The sequence below is a fragment of the Phallusia mammillata genome, chromosome 2, assembly GCF_965637545.1.
Source record: "Phallusia mammillata chromosome 2, kaPhaMamm4.hap1.1, whole genome shotgun sequence".
Classification (NCBI taxonomy): Eukaryota; Metazoa; Chordata; class Ascidiacea; order Phlebobranchia; family Ascidiidae; genus Phallusia; species Phallusia mammillata.
In genome coordinates, this window is record NC_137253.1 from 12,127,202 (window position 1) to 12,145,672 (window position 18,471).

At 40.3% G+C, this 18,471-nt stretch overlaps 2 protein-coding genes across 3 annotated transcripts; both read left to right on the forward strand.

The window, feature by feature from the left end:
• Window positions 1-577: 577 nt before the first annotated feature.
• LOC145212055 (organic cation transporter protein-like) lies at window positions 578-5,340 on the forward strand. Of its 2 annotated transcripts, XM_080080087.1 has the most exons (11): window positions 578-790; window positions 1,228-1,348; window positions 1,615-1,682; window positions 1,880-1,983; window positions 2,071-2,225; window positions 2,637-2,805; window positions 3,083-3,319; window positions 3,781-3,995; window positions 4,267-4,449; window positions 4,867-5,005; window positions 5,063-5,340. In XM_080080087.1, the coding sequence occupies exons 1-11, from the start codon at window positions 626-628 to the stop codon at window positions 5,121-5,123; spliced, it is 1,617 nt and encodes a 538-aa protein (XP_079936213.1). In that variant the 5' UTR covers window positions 578-625; the 3' UTR covers window positions 5,124-5,340. The 2 variants fall into 2 exon arrangements, with proteins under 2 accessions (XP_079936213.1, XP_079936214.1); XM_080080088.1 differs by lacking the exon at window positions 4,267-4,449.
• A 6,919-nt stretch (window positions 5,341-12,259) lies between these two features.
• LOC145212056 (organic cation transporter protein-like) lies at window positions 12,260-18,385 on the forward strand. The gene is made up of 11 exons (XM_080080089.1): window positions 12,260-14,197; window positions 14,364-14,484; window positions 14,742-14,803; window positions 15,018-15,121; window positions 15,215-15,369; window positions 15,846-16,014; window positions 16,180-16,416; window positions 16,777-16,991; window positions 17,268-17,450; window positions 17,547-17,685; window positions 17,751-18,385. Exons 1-11 carry the CDS (start codon window positions 14,033-14,035, stop codon window positions 17,809-17,811), a joined length of 1,611 nt encoding a protein of 536 aa, XP_079936215.1. The 5' UTR covers window positions 12,260-14,032; the 3' UTR covers window positions 17,812-18,385.
• Window positions 18,386-18,471: the final 86 nt, after the last annotated feature.

Sequence of the window (18,471 nt, forward strand, 5' to 3'; positions counted from 1 at the left end):
AAAAGTTGCACACCTTTTAAATATTTTGATTATCTGGTGTTGTACAAATTAAAGCTGTATTGGCACAAAGCTTTAAAGCCCTGGAGCCATAGAGTTAGTACCTTTAAAATTTAAGAGTTTGTTTTTACATGGTGTTTTTTTCTAAAATCTAAATACCTACTGCAGTTCTTGTTCAATGGTAATTTACTGCGTACGCTACACACATAACTAACACAACTGCAGGGGGAAAAGGAACAAAAACAAACCACCAAGCGAACTGTGATAAAATGTGTGTGTATGTAGCTTGGCAATGGTTTTCGTCATAATATAAAACGAACTAACTTATAGATAATGAAGCGAGCATTTTGCCAGTTGCCATTTAGTTCAACACATTCAACCATCCCAAATAAGCGACAAAAATTTCAGCAGCAGGCGACAATACTATGCTTGCTTTTCAGATAACCGTGAGTGAAGCAAGATTTGGCACCATTCTGCTTCGGGGCTTCGCATCAATTACTTCTGTTTGTGTACCTTAGGTTAATATTTGTACACCTCGGCGTCAGTGAAAAGACCTCGGCGTCAGTGAAAAACTAGTTCGATAGCGACCTGCTTCCACAAGCCAGTTAGTCAAAATAGTTTAACTGCAATGTCTGAAATTCAGACTAAACTCGAGAAATTTGGTCGCTACCAGAAAAGATTATGTATTATTCTTTTCGTTGGTGCGTTGCCAAGCGCCTTTGTGACGTTTCAATTTTTGATAACCCATCATCAACCATCGTACTACTGTAACTATGGTGCATTTGCTTTTGAGGTAAGTTTATTACATATCGACAAAGAAAGATAAGTCTGTAAGTTAAAAAGTTTTAATTCCCTTGACAGATTTATTATCCTTTTAGTATCAGTTACAACTTGCATGTGAGAGATAAGATTAAACTAAAAAGTTTTAAGCAGAGTTGTAACTTGGGCCGGGTTCGGGTTTAAGTACATTAAAAACGAGCCTAATTCGGGTCTTGGTCTTTTTTGTATTGGTCTTTCCTGGGGCTTCAGTATATAGGCCTGTCAATCAAACTGTTAGGTCTAAACGGGCTTCTCAAAAACGATTCGGATTCGGGCCGGGTTTCGGGCCTCGTTTCGGGCTTGTACTTCCGAGTTCAGGCAGGGTTCGGGCTCTTGCTTCACCCCCGTTTATAACTCTGGTTTTGACTGTTCACTGGACCAATCAACTTAGTTTTCAATTGTGTTTTTCAGTCGAATAATGAGACAAGCAGTCAGGAGGTTACAGGTGCCAGTGAAGTAGTGGCTTCAAAAAGTGGAAATTACACTGACAGTGACCGTTGTCACACAACCACCACGCACCAGGATGTGAAAGGTAATTCGGGTTATAATTCATTGACATTTGACATGAAAATCTCAAAAAAAGATTCGGTTTTGGCTTGGTCAAAACCAGTAAATCGGCTCGAATCTTCACTTTTTTCGTCGTCGCTGATTGGGCCGACTAAATTGGCAAACTGTGCTTTGATCACTATACTTTTCACGTTTATTCCTTCAATTTACCGAACATTTTGCGTAAGATGTCGATCAGTATTTGTACTTATTGATTTGATGATGTCCGTACTTCACGTACTTTATTTCTAGGTCATACTCATAACCAAACCGCTGAAGGATGTGTGTTCTATAGTACTCACACGTCAGTAGTTACAGAGGTAAGTTTTTTGCGCATGTCGTCCCAAATGCTTTGAAATAACTGCAAAATTGTCCTTTTAATTTCTATTTTGTTCGAATTGATTTCGTGGTATTGATGTTAGGATTATCCAATTCCATAGTTCAATATTTGTTTATTAAAACCGTGTATTACAAATGCACTGTTTTTTCCGTAATGAAAAGGAAAAGTTTTTTACAGTATGATTTGGTTTGTCAAAAAGCGTGGGTTAAACCTTTTCTGGTGGCGATTTTTATGGTCGGAATGATGTTGGGAGGCCAGTGCGGTGGTACGCTGTCTGACAAGTAAGTACATAAACGACTGAGATTTATGTTTTGAATGTTGACTTACATTTTTAAAAAAAATTGCTATTTGTTGCAATTCCTTGGCAGATTTGGGCGACGGAAAATTCTTTTTCTGGCCAGCTTATGGCAATTGGCCGCTACCTTTCTTTCAAGTTTTGCCTGGAATGTTCCTTCATTCGGATTTGCCATATTTTTGTGTGGTTTGCCATGTGCAGTGACAGCGCAAGCTTCAACTTTAATCGGTTGGTAGATTTGTGCATCTTATTTCACATTTTTTAAAACTTATCAGTCAAATCAATCCACATTTACCATTTTTGCGATGCCCTTCCCGAACGCCTAAAAATAATTCCAACAATTTACCATCACGTGGATTTTTTTTTATCTTCAACAACACGCTAGATTAATTTTGTGGCTCTAACAACCACAAAATTTAGTCGAAGGCAACATTGTAAAAAATGATTAATCGACACACGGAAGGCATATACAATGAATTAGGTTTCTTGTCTTTCCTTTACGCATTTTAATTTACGTAATTCACAAAAATCAACAACAAACAAACATTGAACGGGTAACAAGATTTTTTTTGGTAGGTGAGCACTGGCTTGTATATCTACGTATAACGCTGCGTTGTCTTAACATCTTTACTTTATCAGGTTCGGAATTTGTGTCAGCATCAAAACGGGGATTTACTTATTTTTGTCTTGCCGCGGGATTTAGTATTGGTTACATGGTGCTGCCGGTCACTGCCTATTTCATCCATGACTGGCGATGGTGGCTCAGATTTATTACTTTAGCTGGAGTTCTGACCATGCCTTGCATCTGGTACGAATTTTGTTTAAGTTGTTAGCTTTCGCTGTTGATGCATTAGAGAAAGAGAAATTACTTGGCAAACAAAATTTACCTCGTTTTTTGAACTTTAGATTTTTTATTTATGTTTTAAGAAAATTGTAATTTCATCTAATTTTGTTTTTTGTCTAGATACAAATTGATCCATATTTCGTAACCGTCGTTGTGAGCAATGTTTTGTGTCTATTTAATTTGCAATTATTTGTTGCCCAGCCAAGGGAAATCATTAATGGTAACTTATTGTAATAACTAGGTTGCTTGACGAAACACCCATATGGTTGGTGGCGACTGGAAGAAACGAAGAAGCATCAAAGTTATTAAAAAGGATTAGCAAATACAATGGAGAGAACAGTGACGCCAGTCTGGAAGAGTTTGAAAAGTTTAAACCTGCCTTAAACAAAGAAGAAACCCTTAGCGTTTGGTCTACTATGTCAAGCTTGGCAAGAATTCCATCGCTGTTGGGAAGAATGCTAATCGTTTTCTTTGCCTGGTAGGTTGCATTGTACTTTGGTTTCATCTTTTGCCTAAATACACGAAAGTTGTAAGTCTAAACGGTCGTGCCTATAGTCGTGTTCGGGCTTGAGTTTCAATGAAACGGGCTGGATTAGGGCATTGATTTAAACTCGACATCATTTTGACCAAATTTCAGTCTTGCGTATCACTCTGTTCTATACCTCAATAATCCCTAGACAACGTTGTTTTAGCTACTTTTGCTTTTTGTGAATTTGTCTCAATTATTAATTACTATATTAAACAACATTGCAGGGAAATCTAAACTTATATAGACGGAAGATGCTATATCGTCAATAAATATTTAGTGTTACACGGATAATATAAGTTTTTTGACCCGAATATATATTTGTTAAATTCGTTGTTTCATTATTTTGTTTTTCTTAAAAGCTATTAAATCATTTCAGACTTTTCATATTTTTACATAATTATATTGTACAGGCTGGTGGTTAATATGACGTATTACGCAATCGCGTTGAATAACGATCGTCTAAGCGGCGACAGGTTGTGGAACATGTTTTTTGCTGGACTGGTGGAGCTGGCCTCGGGTTTGGGTTTTGTTATTTGTGCGCAAACAGTCGGACGACGAAATAGTTACATTGCTTTGATGACTTTGACCACCTTTTCACTAGCAACTACGCCGTTTGTTGCTTCAAGTACGTAAGACATACAGAATTAATTGTGATTTCTGCATAAACTAGTAGCTTTTTGCATGTTTAATTTAATTATTGGCTGTTTTTATTAGGACGCAGATTCAGCGAAGCATGTTTAATTTAGTGCAGTGCTCAATGCGCATTTACACTCTTTACAAACGCATTTTATTTTTTATACCCTTACTTGACTATTGCTTTAAACATCGCCAGAGCAAAAGTATAGTTTATGAAATTTGCCTGGCAATAACACAGTATTTCTTGCTTTTACTTTTAGTAAATGGAACGGCAGGTGTTGCGTTTTCAATGATTAGCAAGTTCTGCGTCTCGATTTGCTTTTCAATTGTTTATGTCTACACTGGAGAGCTTTTCCCTACTAATGTAAGACATACGATCTTAGCCCTTTCCAGCGCTATCTCGCGGTTGGGAGGAATCTTAGCCCCTTTCATCATTTACGCAGGTAACGCAATAGCAATTTGAAAAAGATCATTTCAATTGAACCATTTAAATCAGGGGTGGGCAACCTTTGTTACTGTAGGGCCAATTATAAATGTCAAAATTGGATCGAGGGCCGCACATGTTCATCACACAAAGTGATTTTGCTTTGTTTCTTACCAAATATGCTTAACTACAAGTATAATTCGTATTTGATTCTAGCCACATTTTGCCAGATCGCAGAAAAATAGCATCAGGCGCATTAATCAGCTCAAAAATATGTAATAATTGGACTCGTTTGCCAGTACTTTTGAAATCCAAGCGTCTCTGCAGGCCGCACAAGCTTTAATGAAGGGCCGCATGCGGCCCGCGGGCCGCAAGTTGCCCACCCCTGATCTAAATGATTAAATTTTTAAAATATTTTTTTTCAATTTTTCTCCAGATGAAATTGGTGGGTCTATAGCACCCTCAATCGGAATGTCTGTGGCTATTTTTGTCTCCGCATTGACATTTCTATATTTGCCAAAAACCAAAGACAAAGCTTTGCCACAAACGTTAAAAGACGCCAAGGCAATGAGAAGGTGAGGTTGAATGCAATCAGCATATTAGGAATACTAAACTATATTTGTAAATTTCAGCGACATTTTCTTGTCTTGCAACCGCGAAAAGAAATCAAAAACTGTCGTTTCTCCAGATTGAACATCAGGAAAATGATTAGTTTAGCATTAAAAGTTTTACACTTCTCGCTGATAAACACCTGTGTAAATTGGGATTATGAAACAAATTTAGTGCAAATGCCTCTAGTTTTTTCTACCCTTTGTTTATGTGCAGATTACTGAATTCCGAGTCCATTTTTTATTATGTGTATAGCTTAAGGACCACAAAGCGAACAATACTTATGAATTGGTTTAACACATTTATTATTTTTATTAGCAGGTGTTGCACAAACGCTGTACATTGGCACCAAACTTTAAAAATCTGGAACCAAAGTTACTGCAAAATTTATATGTTTGCCGTGTTAAACCGTTGTCACATAGTTTGCTGGCATTTTTTCTCTTTGTAAGTTTGATTGAAAATGTATTATATGTCTGTAGCGCTACTAATTCTGCGCCTAAGGTTCAGGACGCTGCTCTAACGGCTAGCCGGTAAAACCAATAACTAGACCGCGCGCTACTCTTAATTCTTTTGCAAAACAGTAACAAAATATGCAATATATCCTTTGTTCTGATTATAAAAGCGGAGTAAAATAAGCACGGTTCTCGACAACACAATCGGGCCAACGTAGCACTTAAAAACACGATGTAAAAACGGACAAATAGATAAAAGATCTCACAAGCCAAGAAGCACGTTCTACCAAGGCCGACCAACCAAGTCTGCCTTATCACATTTTCACAGCCCTCACGTTAGGGAGCCAGCCACGAGGAGAAAACAGCAGTTATTCTTGAGGCAAATTAAGCAAAGTCCCGAGGATGTTCGTAATTAGGGACACGCGCCGGAATGCCAAGGCAACACGGTGGGTTGCATTCGAAACGAATAGGAAATAAAACAAAATGAAAGTCTGCTGTGAGAAACAAATATACGCAAGGTAGGTTGAGAAACCTACGTAAAACAACACCAATGGTGAAACACAAACAGAAAAGACGGATAACATATAGTGACAGTGCAACAACCAAACGTAGTGCCGGGACAGAAAACGAATAAACAAAGATAATAATGTTCGCAACATATGGAAATGAATCGCGTATGAACGTATGTCGACGAACCAACAGACCAAAGCAATAACAAAACTGTGCAATAAACCAATAAATCATATTACGAAAAAAGGAAAACATATAGTGACAAAACAACAAACTAAACAAGTGGCAAAACAGTGCAATAAAGAAAGTTGTAATTTTATTCGCAACACACCCCCCTTCCCGCGTTGTTGCACTCCCGGGCAACAAAACTATGTTTCGCCGTTACAATGTGTTCGTTGCGTGCGTGCCCTAAGACGACTTGCAATCGGGCCGTCATCAGTCGAATCGTCACCACACTCTATCGTAACGTCACCTTGTGCTTCTTCCGCAACCGGCAGTGTTACGAAGCACGTGACGAGAGGTGGGTTAATGCTTTGTTCTCCTGGTGATTCCTCTTGAGGCCGGTCTCGTCCGCCGACGTCTTCCCATTTCGCACTGCTGGACTTCAATCGATTGAAATGTACGGTCGACCAGCGTCGTCTTCGATAACATAGTTCACCGGAGGCTTGATGTCGGTAACGCGGAAGGGCCCTTTAAATGGCATATGGAACTTGCGACAAGTCCCCACTGGTACGGCGGGATTAGTCAGCCACACCACGTCACCAACCTGATGCGGTTCACCCTTGCATCGGCGATCATAATGGTCTGCCATCCTTTTCCGCAGCCGCGTTAAAATTTCCTGCACCACTCCCTGTGCCAATTGCAATCTTGACCGTAGTCCTTCTACGTATGCTTCAGGCCTCTGCGATTGTGTTGGTGCACCCATCAGGTCGGCTGGCAACCGAAGAGAATGCCCATTGAGTAGATAATGTGGTGATATCGATGTACTTTCGTGCGCGCTTGCATTGTATGCCGCCACCACCGCTGACAATACTTCGTCCCAGGTTCGAGGATCGTTTTGGACACAGCTGCGGATCATAGATACAATAGTTCGATTATTTCGTTCGCACCCCCCATTACCCTCAGGGTGGTAAGAGGTTGTTCGGGTCTTACGGCAACCCATTAACTGCGATAGTTCTGCGATCAGTTGAGACTCGAAATTTGTGCCTCGGTCGGAATGAAGGACGTTGGGTACGCCATGGACTGTGAACCACCTATGAAACAACAAACTGGCCACTTCAGGTGCTTTCTGGCTCCTAAGAGGCCACGCGCGCACGTATTTAGTAAACACATCACAAGCCACGAGAATAAACACGTTACCGTCCATAGATTGTGGCAAAGGACCGAGGACATCTATTTCTACACGCTGCATGGGGCCCATTTCATCTGATGGCACTAAAGGTGCTCTCGGTTTTACAACAAACTTCTTGCTTTGCTCACACACCAAGCAACTCCTAACAAATGTTTCCACGTCAGTGCGCCACCCCGGCCAATAGTGCCTTTCCATAACTTTAGACTCAGTTTTTGCAATCCCCAAATGTCCTCCCCCATGGGGGCAGTTGTGTAAGGCGGTAACCACATCATGGCGCATAGATTGGGGAGTGAGTAAACGGCTAATGTCAACTCCTGGTTGGTGAGGGTTATCACTTCGATAATATACGACCCCCTCATTAACATCAAGTTTACCAAACTGACCCCAAAGGTGCCGTGTCATAGAGGACAATCGTTTAATCCCGCGATAAGGCGGGCGCTTTCCTGCGTCTAGCCACTCGAACACTGGAGCAATTTCAGGATCTGCCCGTTGGGCTCCCGCTATTTTTTGTACTGGCCAACCCACTGTTTCCCGAAAATCGATAACATTAGCAGTACCTGCATATCCAGTGGCTTTGTTATAGTCGGTGTTTATTGAAAAAGGCATGGGGTCGTCCTCGTCATCACACTTCACACGACTTAAGGCATCAGCGTTGGCATGCCGTTTCCCTGGGCGATGTACAAGTTCGAAGTCGTACTCAGCCAGTTTCTCTATCCATCTGGCACACTGTCCGTAAAGCTCACGGGATTTCCATAGCCAACGGAGGGATGAATGATCTGTTCGAAGCAAGAATCTACGTCCTAAAAGGTAGCAACGATACAGTTTAAACGCATAAACTATCGCCAGTAGTTCCTTGCGTGTCGTGGAATAGTTGCGTTCAGCTTTAGATAGCGTCCTGCTTCCATAGGCAATTACACACTCTTTATCATCAACAATTTGAGCAAGAACGCACCCTACCGCCGTATCTGATGCGTCTGTGTCGAGGACGAAACTTCTATTAAAATCCGGGTGCTGCAGGATAGGAGCAGTCGTCAGTCGGTTCTTTAACTCCACAAAGGCGTCCTGTTCTTTATCAGTCCATTGGAACTTTACCCCCTTTTCCGTTAACCTGTGAAGTGGTGCTGCAATCTGAGAATAACGTTTAATAAATCGTCGATAGTATGACGTTAACCCTACAAACTGTCGTATGTTACGTACGTTCTTTGGGGTGGGCCACGAGCGAACTGATTCGACCTTACTTGCGTCACACGCTATTCCCTCTTCCGACACGATGTGCCCCAGAAAACTAACCTTTTTTCGTAGTAGCGAGCATTTTGAAGGTTTTAAAGTTAGGCCAGATTTTATAAGACGATCTAGCACCGTTTCAAGCCGCGTCAGGTGTTCATCAAACGTACGAGAGTACACAATAACATCGTCCAAGTAGGCCAAAGCTCCTTTCCACTCGACGCCAGCTAAAACGATGCGCATAAGGCGCTGAAAGCTAGCCGCAGAATTTGATAAACCCATGGGCATGACATTAAATTCGTACAAACCAAGATGACTCGCAAACGCAGTTTTCTCTTTAGATTTATTCTCCATGGGTATCTGCCAATAACCAGATTTTAAGTCGAGGGTTGAGAAATATTTGCAGTTGGACATCTCGTCCAGGCTATCGTCTACCCTAGGAATGAGATAGCTGTTTTTCTTAGTTAGGTGGTTTACTTGTCGATAGTCTATGCAAAACCTACTTTCGCCGTTTTTCTTACGCACAAGTACAATTGAACTTGACCATGGCGACTGCGAAGGTCTTATAAGTCCGTCGTTTTGCATACCTCTTACTATTTCTTTTACTTTGCTTTTATCATGAGGCCCCATCCTCCTAGGTGACTGTCTTACTGGTGGATGATCGCCCGTGTCAATGGTATGCCGGACCAGGTCTGTACGGCCCAGGCTCCCTCCTTCGGTCGTAAAAGCTTATAGCTTCGCACGCACTAGATCGAAGACTCGATTGCGTTGTTGTTCGGTTATGTGGTCCCCAACTTCTATATCTTCGAGCACCTGGCGTTCCGAGTTCGCGTATGTGGCCTGTTGGGTTTCGGACCTGGAAACACGACTTACAGAATAAGAACGCATACATCGGCCTCCATTACAAGCACATGGTTTCGGGGCAGTTTGGCCGGTTATTTCGCACGTATCATTTCCTAAGACAGTGTCGTCCCCCGTCCCCGTCACTGGGCAACACCTTGCTACTCGACACCCGCTCGACAAACGAATAGGGTCGTCTGTTAAATGATTTTTATTAGTTAGATATGTAGCACCCAACGCGCCGTATTTTGCTTGAAAGGCGGAAAGCTTTCCGATCATAACAGTCATGTTTATAGGAAGGTGTTGTTCATCCACATCGAGGTCTAATTTACCCCAAACACATACCTCAGTGTGTGCAGGAAGAGTTGTTTGCTGAATCAAGCACACGTCAGCTCCTTTCAGGTTGAATCGCGAACTCAGTAGAGGTAACGTGCAACTCTTGCTCCAAAGTGTTCGGTTTCCGTAACATAGGTTAAAGTGGTTACGCTGCAGGAAATCTAAACCAAGTATACAATCCTCTTGAATGTTAGAGGTCAAGTACACCAAAAACTCGTCAGTGATGTTGCCGACTTCGATCGTCAGGTTACATTGCCCGTTTATAAGTAGCTCGCCCCCGTCGGCATTAGAAAACCTAACGGTATTGGGAACAGGCGATAGACAAGCTTCGCCTTTGGACAGCGAGTCCCATACGCGCTTGTGAATAACAGTTACAGACGCCCCCGTATCCACCAGGGCACATACCCGACGTTCGCAGATCTTAATATTTACATACCGGTAGAGTTTTTCACGGACGCTGCACGTTTCGGCGACATGCTGCTGCTTTGGACAAGTTTCCTCTCTTTTCTTCACCACCCGGGGTGACGTTGCAGATGGCCTTGTTGCGCTACGAACAACCGGAATTAAATCTTTGCTTGTTTGTCTGTTTGGTCTACCCATTGTACAACTTCGAACCAGGTGCTCTCGTGAACCACATGCAAAACATTCACGTATACTAGGCTTACCGTTCCTTGTTGGTGCAGTGCGGTTGTACCTATCCGGTTTTGTACATATGTCTGCCCGAAACTGAACAATTTCCGAGCGCATGGCGTCTAAATCGCGTCTGAAGGACGACATACACTGTTGGAGGTTGGCGTCAATCCGCTGAATGGCATCTCGAACTTCTTGGGTCTCCGGTCGCTTTTCCAACCCTGAAACTGGAAAACGCAAGGAGGGATTTGGGGGCCCGGCGCCTATGGCGACCTTTGCTGCAGCGACAAACTCTCTGGACTTTACGTTGCGCACAACGTCAGAAGCCAAACTTCGATCAGATAGCCCCTTGACAAGCGCCAGAAATAGCACTTCGTTCTTAACGTTGGCGTCTTCTGCCTTAGGGTACCCTCTATCGGCCAGTGATTGCAGTGCATATACGAAGGCCCGTGGGGATTCGTTTGGTTGTTGTACCCTATCCAAAAGATCGTGGCGCAGCACTTGGCCGTGGTTAAAATCATGTTCTTTTGCTTTGGATACCAATTCGTCAAAAGAGTACTTATATACGTTAGCGCCATCAGTTAAGTCCCACAAAAAATCTTTGTCGACGTGCGTAAGCAGTAAATGTTTTTTGACTTCTTCTGTCGCTTTCACGCTTGCACAATACGAATTAAAAACTTCAATAAAACTATTAAAATCATCACCGATCATAAATCGGGGCGGGTTCATACACACGTTCAAAGCCATGAAAATAAAATCAACTTACTTGGTCGGCAGTGAAGCGCGCGGTCGTGCGCGGCTGCAGCGTCCTGGCGTGCTCGCCAATTTGTAGCGCTACTATTCTGCGCCTAAGGTTCAGGACGCTGCTCTAACGGCTAGCCGGTAAAACCAATAACTAGACCGCGCGCTACTCTAATTCTCTTGCAAAACAGTAACAAAATATGCAATATATCCTTTGTTCTTATTATAAAAGCGGAGTAAAATAAGCACGGTTCTCGACAACACAATCGGGCCAACGTAGCACTTAAAAACACGATGCAAAAACGGACAAATAGATAAAAGATCTCACAAGCCAAGAAGCACGTTCTACCAAGGCCGACCAACCAAGTCTGCCTTATCACATTTTCACAGCCCTCACGTTAGGGAGCCAGCCACGAGGAGAAAACAGCAGTTATTCTTGAGGCAAATTAAGCAAAGTCCCGAGGATGTTCGTAATTAGGGACACGCGCAGGAATGCCAAGGCAACACGGTGGGTTGCATTCGAAACGAATAGGAAATAAAACAAAATGAAAGTCTGCTGTGAGAAACAAATATACGCAAGGTAGGTTGAGAAACCTACGTAAAACAACACCAATGGTGAAACACAAACAGAAAAGACGGATAACATATAGTGACAGTGCAACAACCAAACGTAGTGCCGGGACAGAAAACGAATAAACAAAGATAATAATGTTCGCAACATATGGAAATGAATCGCGTATGAACGTATGTCGACGAACCAACAGACCAAAGCAATAACAAAACTGTGCAATAAACCAATAAATCATATTACGAGAAAAGGAAAACATATAGTGACAAAACAACAAACTAAACAAGTGGCAAAACAGTGCAATAAAGAAAGTTGTAATTTTATTCGCAACATGTCTTTGTATATTTTCATCTTTGTGTTTGCAATGTAAATAAATTACAGTGTAAAAAACCCATTTACAAAATTTATCTCATATCTTGAGTTTTCTCTGGCTCGTGATTGTTTTTATGTAGCAAACAAAAAAGGGCGCAATAAATTGTTAACAAAGCAATATTTTAGCCACATACAAATTCCTGTATTGTTAGTTTAGGACAGGGGTGGCCAACCGGTCAATGCCTAAGAGCCATATTTTTTATTGTGTTACCACAAAGAGCCACATTATACACATACGCACATTTGTTAAATGGCTCGTCCCTTCCTTACATCATTTGCGTCACTTCCAAATATAGTCACTCGGCCATAAAAGACGGACATAAAGTGGCCATGGAAACGAAGTAAGAGACCTGTGCTTTGCCAGATCTGTTCTAAATGTCGCACACCAACATAATAATGACACAATTTGACTTGTGCAAACCACGGGCCAGTCATTTTCAAAAATAAATGGTCAGTGCAAACACTGTCTCTCACACAAAACTCTCATTTCAACGAATCGATCAAATAAAAACATATGTATTAAAACCATTTTTTCTCATTCTATAAATAACGTGCGGTGAGATTCATTTCTGGTGAATTGCTAAAATCTTTTTATACTGCCAATTTGAAGGCTAACTTGACAAAAAAAAATTATGTAAAATATTTTCCCTGCTGAACAAACTTGCGGTATTGTCATCTAACGCGCACGCGCCCCAAACACCTAACGCGCATGTGCCCCAAGTGCAAAGTGGCGAAACTAAATTCATTGCGACGTCATTAATGCATTCACCACCAACAATCGCTCAATTCAAACCCAAGACAAACTGCCGATAAAATATAACGTTCGTCATTACCCGAAAAACAACGGATTGAAGCATTATTTACTTTGGAACACATTTCTTGGAAATATTGCTGTTGCTTCGTGTCTCATTCGCATTGTAAGCAACAATGAGCAACCATTCATTGTTTACAATTAAATATATGCCATCATAATCAAGCCATTTGCCACATAAATTTGCAGTTTTAAGGCAAGGTTTGTAGCCATACCGATAATAAGTTTGTTCAAAAGCAAAATTGTTAAAGCTTTGCTTCAAATTTAACGATTTTTGTACGAGATCGGCACATACTAACCCAAATATACATAAAGGCCCCTAACTTCGACAACAACTTAAGAGCCGCATAAAACCAGGTGAAGAGCCGCATGCGGCTCGCGAGCCGCGGGTTGGCCACCCCTGGTTTAGGACCACCCAAATCTACAATCGTTCATTCTTTCGGATCCTAATATCAAACGGAAGATTTTGGTAAAGTATGTAAAATTTAAACCTATTGCAGTTCTAGTGCAATAGTAGTTTTCTGCATACACGGCACACTTAACTAACATGAATATAAAGTGAATCTATTTGTCGACATAAATGGCAAACAGTCTTGAAGTAATACGGTACCACGAAGGCAGTGGTGTGAGATTCGGCATTTATGGAGATACAAACAGACTTTACAAAATTGTTTCAACGTGTACCCAGATTCTGTACATAACTTTCTGTATATGATGCCATTAAAACAGTTAAATAAAACTGCGGACACAACTGCAGGAAAAAAGAATAAAAACAAACCACCAAGCGAACTGTGATAAAATGTGTGAGCATGTAGCTTAACATTTGTTGTTTTCGCCACAATATAAAACGAAATATAGACAAAGAAGTGAGCAGTTTGGCAGTTGCCATTTAGTTCAACACATTAAACCTCTCCAAATAAGCGACAAAGGTTTCAGCAGCAGGCTACAATACTGGTGCTTGCTTTTCAGATAACCGTGAGTGAGGCAAGATTTGGCACCATTTTTTCTGCTTTGGAGTCTCGCATCAATTACTTCTTTTTGTGTACCTTAGGTTAATGTTTGTACAGTAGAGAGTAGAGACCTCGGCTTCAGTGAATAAACTAGTTTGATAGCGGCCTGTGCTTACACAAGCTAGTTAGTCAAAATAGTTTAACTGCAATGTCAGAAATTCAGACCACACTTGAGAAATTCGGGCGCTATCAGAAAAGATTATGTATTATTCTGTTTGTGGGTGCGTTGCCAAGTGCCTTTGTGACGTTTCAATTTTTGATAACCCACCATCAACCATCGTACCACTGCAATTATGGTGCATATGCTTTTGAGGTAAGTTTATTATATATCGGCAAACAAAGATTAGTCTTTAAGTCAGAAAGCATTGACAGATTTATTATCTTTTAGTATCAGTTGCATGTGAGAGATAAGATGAAACTAAAAAGTTTTAACTGTTCACTGGACCAGTCAACTAAGTTTTCAATTGTTTGTTTTTCAGTTGAATAATGAGACAAGCAGTCACGAGGTTACAGGTGCCAGTGAAGTATTGGCTTCCATAAGTGGTAATGACACTGACATTGACCGCTGTCACACAACCACTACGTACCAGGATATAAAAGGTAAAGCAGGTTATCATTCATTTAAATCTAATTTATTCAACTATCATAAAAAAATCCGTTTTGGCTTGGTCAAAACCAGAAAATATATCGACACATTTTTCGACATCGCCGATTTGGCCGACTAAATTCGGCAAACTATGCTTTGATCACTATGCTTTTCACGTTTCTTTCAAATTACCTATCATTTTGCGTAATACATCGATTAGTAATTATGCTTATTGATTTTATGATGTCTTCTCGCACTTCCACGTATCTAGGTCATAACCAAACTGCTGAAGGATGTGTATTCTACAGCACTCATACATCAGTAGTTACAGAGGTACGTTTTTTGCGCATGTCGTCCCTAAATGCTTTGAAATAACTGTTTACAAAGTTGTCCTTTTGATTTCTATTTGTACGAATTGATTTCGTGTTATTTTTTAGAATAATCCGAATCGATAATATTTTGTTTATTGAAATAGTTAGTAAGTAGTTACAAGTGCATCGTTTTTTTTTCGTAATGAAATAGGAAAACCCGATTGTGTTTTTTACAGTATGATTTGGTTTGTCAAAAAGCTTGGGTGAAACCCTTTCTGGTGGCGATTTTTATGGTCGGAATGATGTTGGGAGGCCAGTGCGGTGGTACGCTGTCTGACAAGTAAGTACAAACGACTAAGAGTTAGGTTTTGTTTATTGACTTACGATTTAAAAAATGCACATTTGCTATTGTTGCCACTATTTTCCTTGGCAGATTTGGGCGACGAAAAATTCTATTTCTGGCGAGCGTGTGGCAATTCACCGCTACCTTTCTTTCAAGTTTTGCCTGGAATGTGCCTTTATACGGTTTTGCCATATTTTCGTGTGGTTTACCATGTGCAGTGACAGCGCAAGCTTCAACTTTAATCGGTTGGTGGATTTGTGTATCTTATTTCACAATATTAAAACTTAAAACAGTCAAACCAATCCACATTTCACTATCTTTACGAGGCCCTTCCCGAACCCAACAATTTACCATCACGTGGATTTTTTAACAACCCGCTAACTATGAACTAATTTTGTGACTCTAACAACCTTGGTTTGTGCACCCCTATCAGTTGGATGAAAATTCCATTTAGTTCCATTAGTTGGACGAAGAGAGTCTAAGGCAAAATTGTAAAAAGTTTGAACCACACACCCGACTCTCTACTCTTTATGTGGCATATGTAATGATTTTTACTTTACTCAATGCTTATTACTTAATTCACAAAATTTGACAAGATATGCGAAAATGATGAACAACATTGCGGACTTATCAAAGCGGGTAACAGAATTTCTGTAAGGGAAGCACTTGCGTGTATATTAACGTTTAACGCTGCGTTATATCAACATCTTTACTTTACCAGGTTCGGAATTCGTGTCAGCATCAAAACGGGGATTTACTTATTTTTGTCTTGCTGCGGGATTTAGTATTGGTTACATGGTGCTGCCGGCCACTGCCTATTTCATTCATGACTGGCGATGGTGGCTCAGATTTATTACTTTAGCTGGAGTTCTGACCATGCCTTGCATCTGGTACGACTTTTGTTTTCAATTGGTCATGTTAGTTTGGCCGCTTTCGGGGCACTGGATTGCACATGAAGAGAATTGTAACTGATGTTAAATTTTTTGTGTGGTATAAGATTGTAAAAGGTGTGTGGATAACAGGAACATTAATTGGCATTAATTTTAATGACTCAGGTTGCTTGACGAAACACCCATATGGTTGCTGGCGACTGGAAGAAACGAAGAAGCAACAAAGTTATTAAAAAGAATTCGCAAATATAATAGAGAGAACATTGACGCCAATCTGGAAGAGCTTAAAAAGTTTGAACCTGCCTTGATTAAAAAAGAAACTCTTAGCGTTTGGTCTATAATGTCAAGTTTGGCGAGAATTTCATCGCTGTTGGGAAGACTGCTAATCGTTTTCTTTGCCTGGTAGGTTACATTGTACTTTGGCTTCGTCTTTTGCCAAAACCAAAGTTGTAAGTCGCAGAGGGTTTGGTTAGGGTCGGGTTCAGGTCGCGTTCGGGCTTGAGTTTAACTCAAACAGCCTTGTTTCGGGCATGAAAGGCTTGCGCATATTACTCTGGCCTATATACCTCAGTAATCGCGAGACAACTTACGGGAGGTAATATTCTTTTTAGTTTTATAATGAATATGTGATGTTACACGTAAACAATAGGTTTTTGCTCCGAATATATGTTTGTTAAATTCGTTGTTTCATTGTTTTGTTTTTCTTGAAAGCTATTAAATTATTTCGGACTTTAAATATTTTTGCACAATTATATTGTACAGGCTGGTGGTAAATATGACGTATTACGCAATCGCTTTGAATAATGATCGTCTAAGCGGCGACTGGTTGTGGAACATGTTTTTTGCTGGACTGGTGGAGCTGGCCTCGAGCTTGGGTTTTGTTATTTGTGCGCAAACAGTCGGACGACGAAACAGTTACATTGCTTTGATGACTTTGACCACCTTTTTACTAGCAACTACGCCGTTTGTTGCTTTAAGTACGTAAGACATACAGAAGGACAGTAATTGTGATTTCTGCAAATACTAGTAGATTTTTGCATGTTTAATATAATTGTTGGCTGTTTTTATTAGGACACAGATTCAGCGAAGCATGTTTATTTTAGTGCAGTGCTCAATGCGCATTTACACTGTTTATAAACGCATTTTACTCTTTATACCCTTACTTGACTATTGTTTTAAATGCCAGCAGAGCAAAAGTATAGTTTATGAAATTTGCCTGGCAATAACACAGTATTTCTTGCTTTTACTTTTAGTAAATGGAACGGCAGGTGTTGTGTTTTCAATGATTAGCAAGTTCTGCGTTTCGATTTGCTTTTCAATTGTTTATGTCTACACTGGAGAGCTTTTCCCTACTAATGTAAGACATACGATCTTAGCCCTCTCCAGCGCTATCTCGCGGTTGGGAGGAATCTTAGCCCCGTTCATCATTTACGCAGGTAACGCAATAGCAATTTGAAAAAGATCATTTAAATTGAAACATCTAAATGATTACGTTTTTAAAATAATTTCTTATTTTTTCAATTTTTCTCCAGATGAAATTGGTGGGTCTATAGCTCCCTCAATCGGAATGGCTGTGGCTATTTTTGTCTCCGCATTGACATTTCTATATTTGCCAAAAACCAAAGACAAAGCTTTGCCACAAACGTTAAAAGACGCCAAGGCAATGAGAAGGTAAAGTTGAATGCAAACATCATATGCTGTGATTTGGTAATACAAACTATATTTGTACATTTCAGCGACATTTTCTTGTCTTGCAACCGCGAAAAGAAATCAAAAACTGTCGTTTCTCCAGATTGAACATCAAGAAAATGATTAGTTTAGCATTAGAAGTTTTACACTTCTCGCTAATAAACACCTGTGTAAATTGGGATTATGAAACAAATTTAGTGCAAATGCCTCTAGTTTTTTCTACCCTTTGTTTATGTGCAGATTACTGAATTACGAGTCCATTTTTTATTATGTGTATAGCTTAAGGACCACAAAGCGAACAATACTTATGAATTGGTTTAACTCTCACTATTTTTATTGGTGTTGCACAAACGCTGGTGTTGCACAAACGCTGTATTGACACAAAGCTTTAAAAATCTGGAACCATAAAGTTAGTACAAAATGTATGTGTTTGCTTATACGGGTGTTAAACCGTTGTCACATAGTCTGCTTGCATTTTTTCTCTTTGCAAGTTTGATGGAAAATGTATATGTCTTTGTATATTTTTTTCTTTGTGTTTGCAGTGTAAATAACTTCAGTGTAAAAAAAACATTTACAAAATTTATCTCATATCTTGAGTCTCATTTTTCTCTGGCTCTTGATTGTTTTGATGTAGCAAACAAAAAAGTGTGTGATAAATAAAAAGTAATACGGTACCACAAAGGCAGTGGTGTGAGATTCGGCATTTATGGAGATACAAACAGACTTTACAAAATTGTTTCAACGAACAATGCAACTGATATGTTTGGG

Bases quoted from the DNA above. Each gene is read 5' to 3' on its own strand.
- LOC145212055 (XM_080080087.1), top strand. From the start codon at position 626: ATGTCTGAAATTCAGACTAAACTCGAGAAATTTGGTCGCTACCAGAAA. The intron at 2,226-2,636 runs GTTGGTAGATTT...TTACTTTATCAG, and splicing joins GCAAGCTTCAACTTTAATCG to GTTCGGAATTTGTGTCAGCA. The intron at 4,450-4,866 runs GTAACGCAATAG...ATTTTTCTCCAG, and splicing joins CCCTTTCATCATTTACGCAG to ATGAAATTGGTGGGTCTATA.
- LOC145212056 (XM_080080089.1), top strand. From the start codon at position 14,033: ATGTCAGAAATTCAGACCACACTTGAGAAATTCGGGCGCTATCAGAAA. The intron at 14,804-15,017 runs GTACGTTTTTTG...TGTTTTTTACAG, and splicing joins ATACATCAGTAGTTACAGAG to TATGATTTGGTTTGTCAAAA. The intron at 17,451-17,546 runs GTAACGCAATAG...ATTTTTCTCCAG, and splicing joins CCCGTTCATCATTTACGCAG to ATGAAATTGGTGGGTCTATA.